General features: G+C 44.2%; 1 protein-coding gene across 1 annotated transcript in view; it reads right to left on the bottom strand.

The window, feature by feature from the left end:
- Positions 1–2,365: 2,365 nt before the first annotated feature.
- Positions 2,366–18,890, bottom strand: part of TRIM62 (tripartite motif containing 62) — a 92,761-nt gene continuing 76,236 nt past the window's right edge. Inside the window, exons 5-6 of the mRNA XM_086922202.1 lie at positions 14,333–14,448; positions 2,366–8,115 (exon numbers count right to left, since the gene is read on the bottom strand). Coding sequence (XP_086778328.1) covers positions 7,565–8,115; positions 14,333–14,448 — 667 coding nt within the window. The 3' untranslated portion in view covers positions 2,366–7,564. The remainder of the gene's footprint in view (positions 8,116–14,332; positions 14,449–18,890) is intronic.

Raw genomic sequence — 18,890 nt, forward strand, 5'->3', positions numbered from 1 at the left:
ATGTCTATATGTCCATGATATCAAAAGTTAAATCCTATGTTATGTGCAGTCCATTTTCTGCCTGATATGAGATAATTCCATTCAGTTTCTACTTTCAACGTGGTTTTGTATTCTGTTTCAAATGTTGCGGCTCAAGTGTGTTCTAAACCAGCATAAAGGTGCGTTTGCATCTAGGATTAATTCAATGTGCAAGAAGGGTCCCCATTGGCTTAACACCATTTGGAAAAGGTTAAGAGTAGTATTGAGAATGTTTGTGCGACATATTTCTCTTTGAGGAATACAACCCTTTAGGTGTACTGAGCTACCCTAAAAGTAATTTAAATTTTTGTAATTCATATGAATATTTGTCACATATTCAGATTCATTTTTAGGGAAAGCGTTTCAATATTTCTGAAATATATAACAAATTATTTTATTGTAAGCCAAGTACTGTAGTAGAATACTTTGCTCAGTATACTAGTAATTAAAAGTTATTTGGTTAATAGTATGGACTAATCCTCACCCGAGAATACCAGAAAGACAGGACTAGAAATAATAATTTGAATCTATGTATGACCATCTTCATCTGGCTTTGGTTGTTATTTGTGCTTGAGAGATGCCCCACATCAGTGTCCTCACTGACTTGTGACCTGAGACGATGAGTGAAAGGAGACTAGCGGTGGTCCACAACCTCTGGTAAGTTCACAACAGAGCCTTCCTCCCCACCAGGCTCTGGATCATGGCAGTATCCCGGCTTGCAAGATATTCTCAGATAGTCCCATATACGCAGGCACCAGTCTATGTGCATCCAAGGGTCATGAGATAATGCTCACACCAAAAAACTAGACATGCAGTAAGAAAATGTCCAGATAGCCCTCGGCACTAGGAGGCCATACCTGTGGCAAAAATAAGTTATAAACATTGTTGTTACAACACGATTACATAATGGAACACCCGGTCAATATTCATCTTAAGAAGGCTATGTGTCCATATTTTATGAACAGCAGCTAGCATTTGATGGGTTCTCTATTGATCTTACATCCTTCCCATTTAACACTTGGCATTAGTTACTTCCACAGTTGCACTGTGTCTTTTTCTACATGCTGAACAAGTGAGGCCCTTTCTGCGCAGGGCTTCACATTTTCTGCTTGCTTACGTTAAATTGGCCACCTCAGAAGGACCTTGGTGAACTGCAAGTTAAAGTAAATGTTTTTATAAAACACTCAACACTGGAGTTAGTGTATTTCTTCCCGAACGCCACTGGAGTGTCACTTTTTCTGCTGCTCCGGTGGCGTTGCGACATTCCCCATATTTACAAGGTGTTGCTAAGCCACTTAATATGGCTTAACTTCACCTTGCAAATATGCCCCTTTCCTGCCGCAGTCTGCTGCAGAAAAGGGGCAGGCAATGGGTATTGCAGTGGGCGTTCCACCACAACACCCATTGCTTTTTGACGCTGCCCCTGTCTTAAAAGGCTGGAGAGTGAATACCTGGTCTTAGAATGGCGATGAGAGAAGAAATTATTAATTTCTCCTTGTATGTGTGCTGCATTCTGCAACACACAATGAAAGAACAAATCGCCATTATTGATTGTTTATGTGCAGGAAGGTGGGGTGGGATTAATTTAAATATTTTTTTTTTTTAACTTACCTTCGCCTCCGGTCACGCGTCGTGTCTCCTCTCTGGACTGCTCTTTGGAGGAAGCAGGCAGCCTCCCTCTCATCACCTAAGCCAATCACAATGCTGCAATGGAAGAGTTGTGATTGGCTGAGAAGCCGCCCCCACAGGAGTCTATGGGGAGGCCATTTTCTCTATGCAGGCCAACCAAACAGTGCCCACAACATTGGGCAAGCCACTCTAAGCCCCCCCTTGCCTCTGCCTGGAGCAGGACTGCCCACCCGCTCTCCCCTAACCAAACCCTGCCTTCGGCTTTCTTGCAGTGCAAGAAGCAGAAACATAATATGGTATTCATAATATGACTAAGTTTCTGCCTCTCGCACTGCGAGAAAGTAATGGAAGCCCACGCGGAGGTGCCGCCTCTAAAACAATCGCCCCTACAGCACAGGCACCCTGGCACTAGGCAGCTTTTTTAGAGACAGCGATAGGGTAAGCACAGGGGTGTGTCTTATTATTGTAAATATGGCACATCCGTGATTTTTGAAAATGTTGGGACGTGGCGTTGCCAAATTTGGACTAAAACTGTGCTCCGGTATTTTCTTGTAAATAGCAGTAGAGTTTTGTCAAATAAGAAATTATAAGGCAGGGAAGCAGGTTTTCTGTTTCAGCAAACCATACTTTGGCTACTGAACCCCATACCAAACCTGAAGCATATTACACACACGGTCCAGGACTCGTAGGTCTGGAGAAAACAGATAATCACAAAATCAATGATTAAGACTTCTTTATTAGGTCAAAAAAACATTACGATGGCAATAACAACCACATGAGCCACTGAGGAGAACACTGGTGCCCCCAGAAGAATGCTTCTGTGGCTGTAACAATCTTGGCAACTCTGCTGAATGTGATTGTACAATGGAGCACAACGGAAAACAAACAGATTTTCATTCTAAACAAAAGCCTCAGAAAAATTATGCATTTTTTTAAAGTGCTGCTGCAATATCAATCTTGTTAAAAGCACCTGATGTAGTGTCTTCGTTTTATAGCAAAACTCAATTATACCATTTCGACACTTTCTCTGTTGTAAATAATATTCAGGACTGATTTTACGGAAAAATAATGACATGTAATGAATCTCCATCTACAATAGAATAACTTACATTCTGTTCTCCCACAAAGACTTGCAGACACTATTTCAAAAGAAACAAACATCAGTTTTCCTGCAAACAGGAGAAGCGAACAAATTTTAAAGGTCCGAATAATATTAAATCTTCAGTGTTAAATGCGGTCACAGTTTGTCAGAAGAAAGCGTTGTTCTGTAGTAAACCTTGGGAAGGAGGTCTGAGCTAGTATGAAACGCAATAAATACTCCAGGACATGAACCAGATCCTTTTTCAGAGCTCAAATGGCATTATAACCCACTGGCACTCGTACAGGCCCTTTCATTTATGATCTGTGTTTGATTCATTGCCGAGAACCAGTCATCAATATCTTCTGTAACCTGGTATCATATCTCTCCAAAGCTTCTAACTGGACTTTTTTTTTGGTAATCTCGAACTAGCTCCTTCAGTTCATCTCCGAAGGGATCCTGCTTCGAGCTTGCGTGTATTAATCTTCAAGTGACTCGATTTTTAAAAACGTTATTATGGATTTTTATTTTGTAACACATTCCATAACTGTGCCAATGGCAGGTTTGTTCTTTTAGGCTTTCCGTATATATCTCATGGTCATGTACACTTTTTTCCCTTGTAACAGAGCGTTCACAATCAATTCACCTATAAGATCTTCGCTCCCCACTCTCTACCAACATCGCTGTCTCTTCCATCCCATCCCTGCAGTCTTGCGATTGTCTGCATGAAGGTTTGTCTCTCTTCCTATCCCCAGGTAATCTGTTCCCCTGCATACTACATGCTCTCTGTCCATGAACTCATATTTTGTGAAACTTATATAGACATCCTCTTGCCTCAATATCTCTTTCAGCCTTCATAAACATATCCATCCCCTGCCTTCATTGCTCCAATGTGGAGTTGTTGACTACCCCAGCGTTTTCTAATGTCAGCTTGACCTACCATTAGCCTCAGTAAGTAGAATACCATCTTGTATCTTGTTATTCCTTCCTGTCCTGGAATCCCAGAAAGACATCTTTTGGTACCAGTTAGATTGATTTGCCACCTACCCCTGACCTCTCTTCCCATGCTTGTTCCCAAAAGTGTTGGATCAACCTGGCTCCCCTTACAATGTATGTGCTTCCCTGTTCCCTCGTACATGTGAGGCAGGTACCGGTTGCAGACCGACCAATCTTATAAAGTCGACTTCTAAGAAAATATGCTCTATGTAATATTTTGAGGTGAATCAGTCTGATATTGGGGTGGATCGCTGCCCCTCTTAGATGCCTCATTGCTTCCTCCATTTCACATTTTCAAAATCTCCTAGATCTTGCCATCTCTCCCACGCTTTTGTATGCTATCTCGAGTGTTGTTAGCAAGTATATCAAAGATTAGCTAAACAACCCCCTTCCCTAGTGCTTCTCTAAAATCCATTTTCTCTTATAGGGGTCTCATCCGAAATTAATGTCCAGTTCTCATTTATTGTGCCCACTGCCTTTCAGTTGCAGCTATTGATAGTACTGAGAGGGATATAGTTTGTACTTTTCCTTGGGTTGGCTACATGCTTATATTCCCTTCAACCCTAAGATGTCTCACAGTAGACCATTTCTGGGACCTCCATAGTCCTAGTCTCCTACCTTGTCCGCTATCCATTTTGAGATCTTCTGGTTCTCACCTTTATACATGCAAAGGCAGCCGTACCTTTTTTCTCTACAGTGGTAGCCTGTGGTCAGGGCCATCTTTAGGTTCCTTGCTAAGAATGCCTCCTTGTCACATGCAATTCACTTCCCCGATGTCTAACTCCATCTTCGTGAACACTCATTCGTGCTGTAATGGATCCCTCTTCTACCCATGTTTCAGTCCTGAACATTGTGGACTTCTGCCAGTTTTGTACCCAAGCTGGCTCGGATGTTGTTGAAAATGTCCAGCAAGGTCAGTATTGCATAGCTTGAATTAGCTCCATAGGAGAATACGGTCTGCATATAGTGAATGTTTTCTCTTTTTGACCTGAATCCCACATAAACCTCTCTAGGGTTTTCTTGATCCAACAGGCTAAAGACTCCTCCATCAGGCTAAAGAGGAGAGGTTATACGAGTCAGCCACATATGGGTCCCATTCTCACCTGTGGTCACACCTTTAAATTTAGTCCCCAAAGGATCCGTGTAAAACACAGATTCCATAGTAAAAACCTTTATCATCTAGATGAGGTATTTATAGCTTATGGACCAAAATGCAATTTTAGCATATGGATAGAAGTACCCTCCTTCCCACTTCCTACAACTAATTTTCCATCCATTTATGTACCCTTCTCAGGTCGAGTCTGGAGGACTTGTTCGGGACGATTCCTGTTTGATCTGGCTATACTAGTCTTGGCAGTAATATAATTCGCCAGAATTCTAGCTGGTATTTTCACCTGCACATTGAACAACTGATTTCATTTTTAAGTTATTTCCTCCTTCGCCAGAGTGGATATTTGGCACCATAATTTTGAGCACAGAGTCCGTAATCATAACTAGGTAAATCTTTTAACGAACAGAATTATTTAGCCACAGTTCCGAGCTCAGTCTGTTATGCACTTCTGCAAGTCAGTAACAAGAGCGCAACTATTTCATCCCCGAGCTGAGTATCTTAAGTGTGAGAAGACACCATTGTCATATACCTCTCAAGACACACAGGTATTGTATGAACTGTTAACCAAGTGCTTGCAAATAAACAAAAGTACAAGCTTCTAACTAAAATGTTTGTAATTGTAACTGTGCTCCACAAGAACTGCTTTGTGCAACCCAACAGAAATGTTCTATTGAAAATAGTTACCACAGTGGGAAGTTTGGCATCAGCTGTCGGGTGACAACTGGAACATGTACAAATAGAGGGAATTAATGTTCAACACCTGGACTCCCAAGTATCCCAAAAATGTACCTATCCAATAGTAGCCCTTAGACTACTTAAGAGACTATTATAAGTTGCCACAGTGTTTCCAATAGCTACCAATGTACTGCTATATATTTTTATTTTTTAATACAGTTTATAATGGAGTATTAAATCATAATACCAAACGTCTGTAAGAGCCCGTAGTGGAGGGCTAGTGTTTACGTCAGTAGGAGGTAATGCTTTATGTGCAGAAAAAGGTTAAACTTTGTCCAGCTAGTGTAACTCTAGTTTTTTTTTTAATGGGGGCAAAGGATTGAGGGCCTTGGAATGAGAACATTCGCGAAGAATCACGTAGATGGAAACTGCCAACCTAGACAATGGTTGGAAGAGGATTTGGAGTTCTTGGGCTGAGGGGTTGTTCTATTCTGTAAATTAGCTGGGCCTCACAAAGAACGTGCAATGTCCTGAACCTTGAAAATGGAATTTAAGTGGTTGCATGATGAAGCAATACTCTCTAGCTTCAACAGTATGTATGCTCCCAACCGTGGAAATAAAATATACAATTATACGGTGGTATTCTGGGATGGACAAATTCAGAAGCAAGAGCAAATGAGCTCCCTGCACGCTTTGTTGTTTTCAGGAGATTTCCCATTTCAGCCTTTAGTGGGGCGAAAACAGAGAATGCCTCATGGGACATGGGGGTAAGGGTGTCCCACTTCAAGGCTCTACCTGATAAAAGCAAAAGTTAGCAGAGATGCTTAAACAGGGCCGGACTATCTGTAGCGGGCATAGCAGATTTTCCAGGTGGGACAGAAGGGTGGGGGGCATTTTTCGACCGGTGGGGGCGGTTTTTGTTACTGTTGGCCATTTTGCTGCAGTTATACAATATCGACCCCCTGTTTATAAAATTTTTTTTTTTTTTAAACAGCAGCGTTTCTCACCAGCAAACCCCCCATCCCCCCTACACCCCACACCCCACCCACCCACCTTCCAGGGGCTGGCCCGACATTATTGCCAAGGCTGGTTTGTGTTCTCAGTTCGGCCCTGTGCTTAAATACGACCCACTCTGTGACTACACCATGAAAAGAGCTATTATAGATGGTTATAACTGATGAGGTTTAGACAATGAGGACGGCCATAGATTGGACATTATCTTTTTTAACTGACAGTAGGTGCCCGATGATTATAGAGTAAGGGCTGACATTCTGCATTAGGCATGTAGGGCATGCTTTATTTCTGACCAATGCATATATGATCATTGGAATATAGCCCTTGCATAAGGCCATCGTATTTGCTGTTTGTATTTCAATGGCCACAGAGAACCCATCGGGATTGGCCTCATATCTCATTTTCACCCTAAAACATTGGGTAGTGTATAGTGGGGTGCCCTTTACCTATTTATGGGAACTCTGCCTCTATTCAAACAACTTTGTCCCAAGACGCTGGAATGTACAAATATTAGGTTGTGTATCAAGCTTTGCAAACATGTAACGTACCTGTTGATTAAGAGCCTATAATAAAGTTGCTAGTATGGAGTCGGAGCCTTCTGAAACTTAATTTGTGTTGTTGGATGCAAGAAATGAATAGGAAGAACAGACATCAGTCACGTCCCAAACAGAAATCACCTATGTGATTTGGGAAGTGAATTTCATCATATCCTGATTCAGGACTCTTCCGCTGTCAGAGGAGGTTTGATCAAATCTATTACGCAATATGGCAAATAAAAAAGGCGTTCCTAAGGAGGTGTGTTTTTGCGTGCATTCAGATATGAAAATGATACAAAGTCTGGTCCCAAACGGATTAAGATTTTTTAAACGGATTTAGATAGTGGTTCTCAAATAACAACAAAAAAACATGCAACAAAACCATTGTCTTTACAGGATCTCACAATAAGAATCTCACCAAATTCTTGTTTTACAGACATCATTCAAAAGTTACTTTCATAAAGATATCAATAGCCCTGATGATAGCCCAAAAGTTTCCACTAGTCCTTATATCCGGACGGTGTTTATTCGCAAGGGCTGGACATTCTTGCCATTGGCATGGCTCTGGCCAGGGCTGAAGTACGAGCACAGTTTGCCAGGAAATTTCTCCCGGAATGTGTAGAGCCAGGACATGTCATCAGCATTGTAGAAAATGAGCAGTCCCTTGTCATAATCCAGGAATACTCCTACCTTCTCCAGCTTGCCCCGTACATTCAGCCGTGTCCAGGGCTCAGTGCAGGCGCTATACTGGTTGCCATCATGCATGACTATGCAGTAAAAGCCACGGCTTGGCTGGATCTGGATGCTCCCCTTCCGACTTACAGCCTCATGTGCCAGGCCAATCATCCACTGTGTTTTCTCAGAGACCACCACCTCCCAGTAGTGGACACCACTGTCCAAAGCTTGTGTGCCCAGGACCGAAACCTCTACATCAAAGCGTTTCGGAGAATCTTGAAGAGGCTGAGGGTGCAGGTTTCCATAGGCCACGATGGTGCAGTCGTCCGACAGGATGAGGCGCTGATGGGCAGTTTGGGGATCAAGTGTGAGTGCAGCTGGAACTGGGGAACCAAGATATAACAGTTTTAATAAAGATGAGAAAAGCTTGTCCCAATCAACAATAATTTAGGTTTTTTACACTAGGGTGGCCATATTATGAAACAAGCATTGGCATAGCCAATAGGTCTCACCTTTGGGGCCTTATAAGTGTTAAGCTAGAGCTATTGACTTTGCCAATGTCTTCAAGCTGTGCTATAGAGAAGTGTGGCTGCTGTGCAGCATGCTGAAAAGTTATGATAAAAAAGTGTCAGAAGCATTTTTGTTATCTTATATATGTACCAAGAAAGCATTATGTACAACTGAACGACCATATTAAAAAAAGTATTTACAATAAAAATGTCCTCAGTTTTCCTTTATTCTTGCAATGCTGGCAACTTGTTTCTGCCTATTCCAATGGTTGTTTGTTAAAGCTTTTTTTGAGGGGGCATAAACAATCGGATGATGAAGGTTGGGAACTAGTACCTGTATTATAACACTAGCAGTGGCCAGACGCTAGCGGAGAATCAACAGATGCCAGATTCCAAGAGCAGGCTGAGGTGGTGCTGAGTGATGCTGAGTGATGCTGAGGGGTTAGTGGTGGTGGCGGTGTGGACTGGTGCGAAGAGGATGCTGAGGAGGTGTATTAGTGCGAAGGCGATACTGAGTGGCGCTGCGGCGGGGCGCAGAGTGGCGCTGCGGCGGGGCGCAGAGTGGCGCTGCGGCGGGGCGCAGAGTGGCGCTGCGGCGGGGCGCAGAGTGGCGCTGCGGCGGGGCGCAGAGTGGCGCTGCGGCGGGGCGCAGAGTGGCGCTGCGGAGGGGCGCGGAGTGGCGCTGCGGAGGGGCGCGGAGGGGCGCAGAGTGGCGCTGCGGAGGGGCGCAGAGTGGCGCTGCGGAGGGGCGCAGAGTGGCGCTGCGGAGGGGCGCAGAGTGGCGCTGCGGAGGGGCGCAGAGTGGCGCTGCGGAGGGGCGCAGAGTGGCGCTGCGGAGGGGCGCAGAGTGGCGCTGCGGCGGGGCGCAGAGTGGCGCTGCGGCGGGGCGCAGAGTGGCGCTGCGGCGGGGCGCAGAGTGGCGCTGCGGCGGGGCGCAGAGTGGCGCTGCGGCGGGGCGCAGAGTGGCGCTGCGGAGGGGCGCGGAGTGGCGCTGCGGAGGGGCGCGGAGGGGCGCAGAGTGGCGCTGCGGAGGGGCGCAGAGTGGCGCTGCGGAGGGGCGCAGAGTGGCGCTGCGGAGGGGCGCAGAGTGGCGCTGCGGAGGGGCGCAGAGTGGCGCTGCGGAGGGGCGCAGAGTGGCGCTGCGAAGGGGCGCAGAGTGGCGCTGCGGAGGGGCGCAGAGTGGCGCTGCGGAGGGGCGCAGAGTGGCGCTGCGGAGGGGCGCAGAGTGGCGCTGCGGAGGGGCGCAGAGTGGCGCTGCGGAGGGGCGCAGAGTGGCGCTGCGGAGGGGCGCAGAGTGGCGCTGCAGAGGGGCGCAGAGTGGCGCTGCAGAGGGGCGCAGAGTGGCGCTGCGGAGGGGCCGAGGGGCGCTGCGGAGGGGCCGAGTGGCGCTGCGGAGGGGCCGAGTGGCGCTGCGGAGGGGCCGAGGGATGCTGCGGAGGGGCCGAGGGATGCTGCGGAGGGGCCGAGGGATGCTGCGGAGGGGCCGAGGGATGTTGCGGAGGGGCCGAGGGATGCTGCGGAGGGGCCGAGGGATGCTGCGGAGGGGCCGAGGGATGCTGCGGAGGGGCCGAGGGATGCTGCGGAGGGGCCGAGGGATGCTGCGGAGGGGCCGAGGGATGCTGCGGAGGGGCCGAGGGATGCTGCGGAGGGGCCGAGGGATGCTGCGGAGGGGCTGAGTGGTACTGTGGAGGGGCTGAGTGATGCGCGCTGCCTCAGGCGAGACCTAAAAATTAATATGTCTTTGTGCAACGTAACTGGTCCTCATGTAAAGCGCTCCGCAACCTTTGGGTCGAGTTTGTGCTATAAAGCAGACGGGCTTAGAAAAGGGGGCGGAAAGAAGAGATGGACATTGAAATGGAAAGACAAGGGAACAGCTGAGGAAAGTAACTAAACAAGGAAAGTAAAGCAAGGAGAGAGTCAACGTGATACAGAAAGAGAAGAAACAGGAATACAACATGCTTTTTTAAATAACTATATTTTCCAGTGTTGTTCCCCGAAGGAGTAAACATAATATTATGCCACTTCCAGTGCATATGTATTCATCTCTTCTGTAGACAACTGACAGCGATGACAGCTCAGCCCTCCTTTCTCCATGTACACAATGAGCATCTTTGTGGGGTTCAGACCCTTGCACTGTAGATGCCCAGATTCCAGCAGCCATCTAATGTCAGGCTAAACGCTTTGAAGCCGCCCCCAGAAAATGCTTTCTGGAATTTTTCAAGCAGTTGAGCTTTAATTCCAGACAGAGCACAAGTGTAACAATTGTACATAAAAGTAACTTAAAAACTCACCTTTATACCGGCCCATCTTTTTCAAAGCGCACATTTTACCACCTTCTGAGAGCCAATGACATGTCTGATAGGAATCTGGAAATGGAGATCTTGACAGCAGAATGGAACTGCATTCTAATCTTTGTGCAAACCATTCCAACTCCCACTGTGATCTTTCACCAAGAATGGTGTCTCTTCTGATGCCGAGGAAGAGATAAGAAAGGCCGATGGCGAAGGCAGGTGGCGGCTGCGCGCGAGCGGGAGGCCAGGAAAAGCTTGTGGGTAGCACTTTGAAAATCCCCTTACTAAAAGTCGAGCAAACAGCGCATGTGCTGCTCTAGGCTCGACCTAAAAAGGATGATAATCGAAATTGGAAATGCAGGAGTTGTTAGCTTTTGACCCTAGTATCTATTGCAATAAAAATATTTATAAATCAGGATGTACCTTTTCTAGTTAAAAAAAAAAAAAAAAAAAAAAGACAAATCGCCCCACTAGTTACAATGCCCCCAGTGAACCATAAAATGATAATAAACATTACCATTATTTTCCATTGACTCTGCAAACTCCCGTACAGAGTCTCAGGAAGGAGGGAAGAGTGATGGGCTGTTCACTTTAAAGTGCACATGTCTATTTGGCCGGCAATCTTGAGACGGCCAGCCAGACATGCACACTTTATACCTCTCATAACAGGAGAGCAGCTTAAGGATGGGTTAGGGGACTTGGCTATGCTCACTGGAGGCAAGAAGAACACCGGAACGAGGACAGAGCTAAGTGATTTTTAAGCGTAACCGCGAGCACAAGCGTACAGAGTGCTGAGAGGTGGTGCACCATGAGGTGAAAACATCCTTCCTTGCCAAACAGAAGTGCATTTACGAAGCGGGCAAAAAGGCAGGGAGACTGCTGGTTTGGATAGGTAGCAAGGAAAGGGAGGGCATGCATATTTGGGAACTCAGACTGGAGATGGGTGAGAATGTACGAAGTAGTAGACAGATAGTGGAAGCATTCGCAGTATACATGGCTACATTTGGTGAACCAAAAGCGAAGACCTTGGAAGAAGAGGCCAGACACTGCGCAAGACTCCACTGTGAAAACCCTGAAAACAGATCAGAGGGCTTCACTGGAGGCGGAATTAACAGAACCTGAGATTGCCCTAGAGTTAACACAAATGCAGACAGGGAAGGCTCCCGGCCCAAATGGGCGGCCAGTAGAATTCTCCTGCAAAATGTCCGGAAAATTGTCCAACCATTGCTGTGGATGTAACTGGACGCCTTCTGCTCTGGAACCCTACAGACTGATATGCAAACAGCGACAATTTTCCTCATCCCAAAGGCGGGGAAATTGAAAAATGCATGCAAATCCTACAGGCCACTCTCACTGCTTAATGTGGATACGAAAATCCTTGCAAAAGTGCTCGCAAATAGATTACGCATAGTGGTGGCAGATCTGGTCCACGAGGAACAGACCGGAATCATGCCATGCCAATCAACTAGGCTGAATCGGACATGCTGCCACAACAGTGTTGGGTGTGGATAGAGCACCACGGGGCAATGTATCATTAGATGTCAACAAGGCATTTCATTCAGTGGAATGACCCTTTCTGTTTGCAACCCTTGAAAGACTAGATTTTGGGCCCGCTATATTAAGTGGGTCAAACTACTATAAAAAATAAAATAAAGAATCAATCTAGTTTAAAAGTCAATGGCTGCCTCTCCTAAGGCTTTCCAGTCGGGGGAGGGACAAGGCAGGGCTCCTCAATTTTGAAAAAGTTGTTCACATTAGGGGTAGAACCCTGGCAGAGCAGATGACAATATACAACGGAATCTTGGGATGGACTGGCGGTTCAGACTGAGAAGAAAGACGATCACTATATGCGGATGACATACTACTATCCTTGACTAAGACGGAACAAATGCCGGCCCGCATTGGTGAAATATTTCAAGTGTTTGGTGAGTTTTCAGGATTTGTGAATGGTTTACTCTTACAGCTAAGAAATGCTCTCATTTTCTTTTATCATGGGGGTGTGAGTCTCGGGGCCACTTAGTATATCTAGTCAAGCTTCACCTCGGCATTTTCATCACACAGAAAGGAGGAAAACTAGCCAACCACAAAGGCTTGCAGATCAAGGCCTCTGGTAGGTACCAGTTCCTGCTATTTTCTTGGCCAGAGTGATTTTTGCAACTCCTCACACCTCAGTAGTGCTCTCAGACTTAAGATTTCAAGTTCCTTTATTCCCGTCCGTTTTGCAAAGCTATGCCTATCTACTCTGGTCTTCCATCTGATCAATCTTTCATCCAGGAAGTCCACATCTTTCCTCATACTGTCTAACTTGGGTTCCGGTCTTTTAGGAGTTCTTCTAAACCTTTTGCCATATCCACCCTCAGATCATTTCTGAAGTAGGCCAAGCAGTCAGAAGATGGGCCTTCAAGGTGAGCCATGGCCAGGACTTGGCCTCTAATTTGTGTTATGGCACCAGAGGGTTATGAGCCAATGTTAGTGGTTAGAAACACTGATGAAGTAGAAAGCCCAAAGAAGTCACAAAGATCCTTTTGAAATTTTTGTTCTTATTTTTAGGCAGCATGAACAAATGAAAGTTGACCTTTATCAAGCATACGCCAACTGCACCAATCCTCTCCCTTAACCATTTAAAACAAGAAAAATTGTATTTCAAAAGGGATGAAAAACGATAAGGGAGGCTACCTCTCAGTAAGTGTCACCCATGCTCTCGGTCTGGAAGATCAAAAACCGTTTGTGCAAACTACACATCCAATAACTCATGGGTACAATCTCTGCAGTCCGTACTGACTGCTACTAATGTTGCGATTATTTTTAATCTATAAAGCACTGCATTTGTAACAGGGTCCAAAAATAACCAATGCCCACTCCAAGCAAATGAGGGGTCTTGCTTCACCGAAGCAGTTCAGTTTTGCCAATATCCACACGCTATCGATCACTCCCATTATCCGGTTTGGAGTGCTCCTAAATTCTTCCAACATCTCCGTTTTATTCTCCCTTAATGGGTTCTACCACCACTGCTCCTTAGGGGCTCCTTCTATGTAGCTGTGGATCCCTCCAATCTTGGAGTGGTGCTCTACGAGTGGCTATGCTTAATTGGTCCTATCGTGTCGATGACTATGTCGTCTTCTGCATTTCTTTCTAACACTGCAATTATTTTCTTTACTCTTAGTTCAATATATGCATATGAGTCCACCCCTCATTGGCCTGGAGTTGACACTGTGTTACATAGGTCTTAATCCTAGTCTGATCTCAGGCATAACGTTGTATGTCCTGATGATGATCCTAATTTTTCACTAAGCATCGCAACGTTGTTGATTATGATACCTTGACTCAAATTGTTATAGTTGTATACATCAGCATGAAGGGGTTGATCCTCGAGATATAGACAGGATGTGTGGAATACAGGATTCTTTGCTGAAATAGGTTATCCCTCTAGAGTCCATAGCATCTGCAAGACTACTGAATAAGACTGTTTCTTCTGGGATACATTGGTCTTATTATAAATGCAAAGAAAAGTGCTGGCAGTGAAGGATCAAGGGTTCTGGGCTATAATAATCCACTTGGTCTGAGTCAAGGATCGGGCAGGAATCAATTTTAGCAGGGTTTGGCAGTCTATGCAGGTTAGGTATTAGATGTTTCGAACTCCATTGGCGTGACCCAAAGTAAACAAAATGAGAGCAAGGGATTAAACCGCTGAGTTTTCAAGTTCCTTGACAAGGCTAGTTGCTAAAGGACATCAATATGCGTCATATTGGCTGCTAATTGCTTTCTCAATCAGAATACATAAAAAAGCTCAGGTTCCTTACCTGGATGGATATCCTGGAAAAGAGACTTCCAGATTGTGTACTGTAAAGGTCCAGTGTACTTGGAGGTAGGAAAGTCTTCGTAAGTCAGGTTTGTCTCGTGGATCTTCCCTTTGAGCCTGTAATAGAAACTAAATATGTTAACAAGCATCCCTTAAATCTTCATGAAGCTTTTGCCAACAGGATCACGAGTTCAGAACACACCTACGCTGTAAGATGCACAGGGACACTGAATCAGTTGGGTTCAATAAAGAATATTTGAAACTGGGTTACTGATAAATGTCAGAACGGATTACTCACCATTCACTATAGCATACACCAATCCCATGAACCACTGAATACCTCCTGGCACCCTCCCCTCACTGATTTCCAATTGTAAAGACAGAGTTGGGGGGGGGATTAATAAGAATGCAGAAAAATGCAAAAAAAATGCAACAGTGGGAACCTTCAAAAGAAAAACCAAACCAACTACAATAGTGGTGGGAGAATGAGAATCAGACCTTTGGGAAATACAGTGAGCACATGTGTACAGGGGAAACTCAGGAAATGGGTATAATTATTGTACAAAACTCAGAAAGAATTGGAATACCTTAGCTGAGCTAAATAACATGTCTAGCCACACTTCTAAAAAAAGTGAAGGTTACTCTAGATTAATAGCAACAAATACACAATGGGTTATTAACAATTTACATCAGCAGTGCAATAAACCACCAACACCTATGTAAGGAAGTACCAAACCTGTGAAATATGCGGTTCCTACAGATCCCAAGCAGCAGTCTACATTTCCAAGGTAGACGTAAGCTAGGCTGAGGGTCAGAAGACATGCACGCACACTGTGATACACCCTGCAGAGACAGCCCAAACAAATAAATCTCCATAACGTCACAAGACCCACACATCATAAACATTCTCTCTGCAGTGAAAACACTACAATAATTCGATGTTACAATTACTGGACAAAAGGCATTCACACTGTGGGGCCCTGCCCCAGGGGCAGGCCCGCAACCACATACAAGATCTGTATCAAAACACCAAGGGAAGTAGTAATTGGTGAATGTGCACTATAAATAAATCATGTTCTATAAAGTTATAAATAAAAAGAAATTTGTGACTTGGTGCACACAAACCAAGTATCACAAGTAAAAATAACATAATTAATACAAATCTATAAATAAACAATTGGGTGCTCAAGGATGAAGGAAAGCCACCAAATGTTCTTCAAACAGGACAATGTCCATGAAGAGAAAGGTCAATCCCTGAGCACTCCAACACACCATTCCACTCTTATGTAAACAATCTTCTTGTGTTCCTTATTCATCAACCACAAACGTTGTATCTGTGTTGCAAATTTCGCCACTTGACTAGCAAACACGTGTATCATTTCTTGCATAATATCCCAGCGGACGTCTTTGGGGCCAACAACAGAAAAGTATTCAGATCACCAACATCTGATTTCAAACACAATTCGTTGTGTATACAATATTCAAAGTGACCAAGCAATATATAAATTTGTTTAGTATATTGAAACAAGTGGGAAAGTACTCAACTCTGTAGCTTCCGTAAATTTATATATTGCTTGCCCACTGTGACTGCTGTATACACAACCAAATGAGTTTTAAATAAACTGTTGATCAATACTTTTGTCGTCAGCCCTGAGCAAATCAGCTAGAATATATTTACGCAGAGACGAAACACACGTTGGCTAGTCTGTGGCGAATATTGCAACACAGATGCAATGATTGTGGTTCATGAATAAAGAACACAAGAACACTGTATTTTGTAAAATCGTTTCTGAAGAATGAAATTCCCACATGACAAGAGCGTCCAAAATACCCCTACACAGCAAATAAACTGTGATGAAATTAAGAGTTAAAGTTCCAAATCTCCCAAAAAGATATTTATAACTTACAGAATTTGGGATGACTGAGAAGCTGAGCTGGCATTTTATTAGCTAGTTGTCTAGATATGATTAGATTTCTACAGATCACAGCATAAGATGTGCGGACACCACCAGCAAAAGTTTGTAAAAGAGTCCAGAGATAGCCCAAAGGAAGAACCTCGACTCTTAAGGGAGCCTCAAAAACTTCCTTTGAAATTTGACGACGGGGACTGAAGTAGTCATCCTTTAGGTCTAAATACATTCATCCAATGCAGATCATGCAGTCCTATGCATGAGTATGGTGTGGCAAACAAAGAAACAAGTAACATCAGATGATCGCAGGACTAAGGTCCTGAAAGCGAATATCTTCCACAAGGCGTCCATTTTGTTTACGATCATTTTTTTGTTAACATCAGTCAGAAGAACATCATAGCGCAATTTCAAATATATAAAAATAGCGTTAAATACAGCTTAACCAGCAAAAGGGTTGCATCCAATTCCTAATCTGTATTTGGTTTACCTTAACTTATTTTGGCTCGCACATTAAGGCTCTTTGGAGCCAAATTATCTCACAAGTACAGAGACCAGTAAGAGCTGCACTGTAATTCTTTGACGCAGACATACAAACTGAGGGAGCTGAAAGATTCAGATGAAGGTTCCTTCACCTAGTTGGCTAATGCCTTATTAAAAGAGAGGTAATGTTCCTTCCTGCTACCTATTAGAAGATATTTTTTTCAGCCACTTTTTAAACACTGTTTACATTCAATGTCTCATCAGTTTTACCAATGAGTATTGCTTAGTGACCCTGGTCAAGAGAAACAGATCCTTCTGGATAGGAAAATACAGTGTCAAGGGGCACATTAATCAGTTTGCACTTCTCACATTAACTAAAAGCCTCGGGCTTGAATCAAAAGGTGACAAAAAACAAACTCTTCTGAAGAAGCAGATTCTTGCTGAATAGTAAAAAAAAAAAAATCAACTTAAGTCAACATCGTGCACTCAGAGCACATCATCTACAACACCAACCTCAGACAAGATATCACCTGTGCTTTGTGAGCAAAGGAACATCACAACCAGAGTTGCCGAAGGCGAAGAGCCATCTATCAGCGCCGCATACTACTTTACTACTCTCCTTGGGAGCCTACAAATGCTTCGAGGGGAGGGGAGGCAAACGATTTTTACAGAGTATCCTTCACCCGATTGATCCAAACACCAGAAGATGGGAAACTACCCCCAAGAATAGGCAATGTCTCCATTGAAGACACGCGCTTACATGTCTCTCTTCTTCCTTTGATATTTCTTCTCTATCTTATGCCCAGGGGCGTAGCTTGGTCAATAAGACGTGGGGGTTGGCTTCATCCTCAAACTAGATATGGTCTTAAATTTGGGGTGGAAGCATCCTTGGGATTTTTAAAGGAGGTAAGCATCAGTTTAGACTGTCTCTCCACAAGTGCTTTTAGATGCATCCTTTGGCAGTGGTCAACCCATGAAGGGGCATCATCCTGATCAAGACAACACAAATACAAAGGGTGTGGTTCAGTCACAGACATTGGTTTCCTAGATGTCGTGCAAGAATTAAATACTGAATACTTCCGAAATGGCAATGAAAAGAATTCATCAAAACCAGCATTAAGAGTTGACAACAATATATGGCTCTGGATCCATCTCAGAACGTTACAAGCACATATGATGCCTTAAAATGGCATGACAGAATTGAGTTTTCCCCTGAAGAAGGGTTCAGCTCCGAACCCGATATGCATTGGGATTGTTAGGTCAAGAATTTTTTTGTACATTTCTATATTCATGTGTAATGTTATGGTATTGATGAATATCATGGTGAAACACTTGTAAACGTGAAATTTTACTACTAGTATGTATAGAATACCTGTAGTTGCTGATCTATTTTTCATTGTTAAAATGATGATTCTCATTTGATAAAAAAATGGAGCATTTGACTAATTTTTGAATCAATGTTTTTTCAACTTCTACATGAGACATCTTTTGTCTAACTAGCTGTGTACTGCCTTGGCTGTGGGTACCCCACAGTCTCCTGTTGCATTTTTACTCACTGAGAAAGAATTGGGTCTCTACTCATACTAAGGTAGTAGCACGCAATCTTAACCAAGTGATTTAGAATTTATGGTACACGTAGAATTTAAAATTGATACGTAGGAGTGCAGGCGCACGTTCTATTTTTTAAAATGGCATTTGACAGGTCACTTCTAGTGGAGGTGCAAGGCACTGATAACACTGTACAAAAGCCAGCAGCACTGATGGGAAAATTTCCTGAGGGAGAGTGTTAAGTGACCTATGCACAGGAGTGGACATCCATTATAAGCTTTGTTCCCTCAGGCAGGGAGGGGAAACAGCAGATAGAAGCAATTTGCCGCAGGCAAGATAGTAGGGAATGACTCCCTGAAGAAGCTCCTTTGAAGATGTACTAAAGTGATGGAGCAGAAGGTCTTCTTCGAGTTGCCGCAGATGAAACAACATGGGTCAAAAGGCATGTCTTCCTGTGTCAATCATAGAGAAGAGAAAACTATTTCAATGTGGCACGGGGTAAAATGGAGAGACAAAATATCTCTACAGGAGGAATGATCTTCAACTTGTATGGTTTATAGCATTGTTTAAATTAAAAAATGTTATTCTTTATTGGGAACATCTTCTGATTCTTTCTTTAGA

The sequence above is a fragment of the Lissotriton vulgaris genome, chromosome 5 (assembly GCF_964263255.1).
Source record: "Lissotriton vulgaris chromosome 5, aLisVul1.2, whole genome shotgun sequence".
Lineage (NCBI taxonomy): Eukaryota > Metazoa > Chordata > Amphibia > Caudata > Salamandridae > Lissotriton > Lissotriton vulgaris.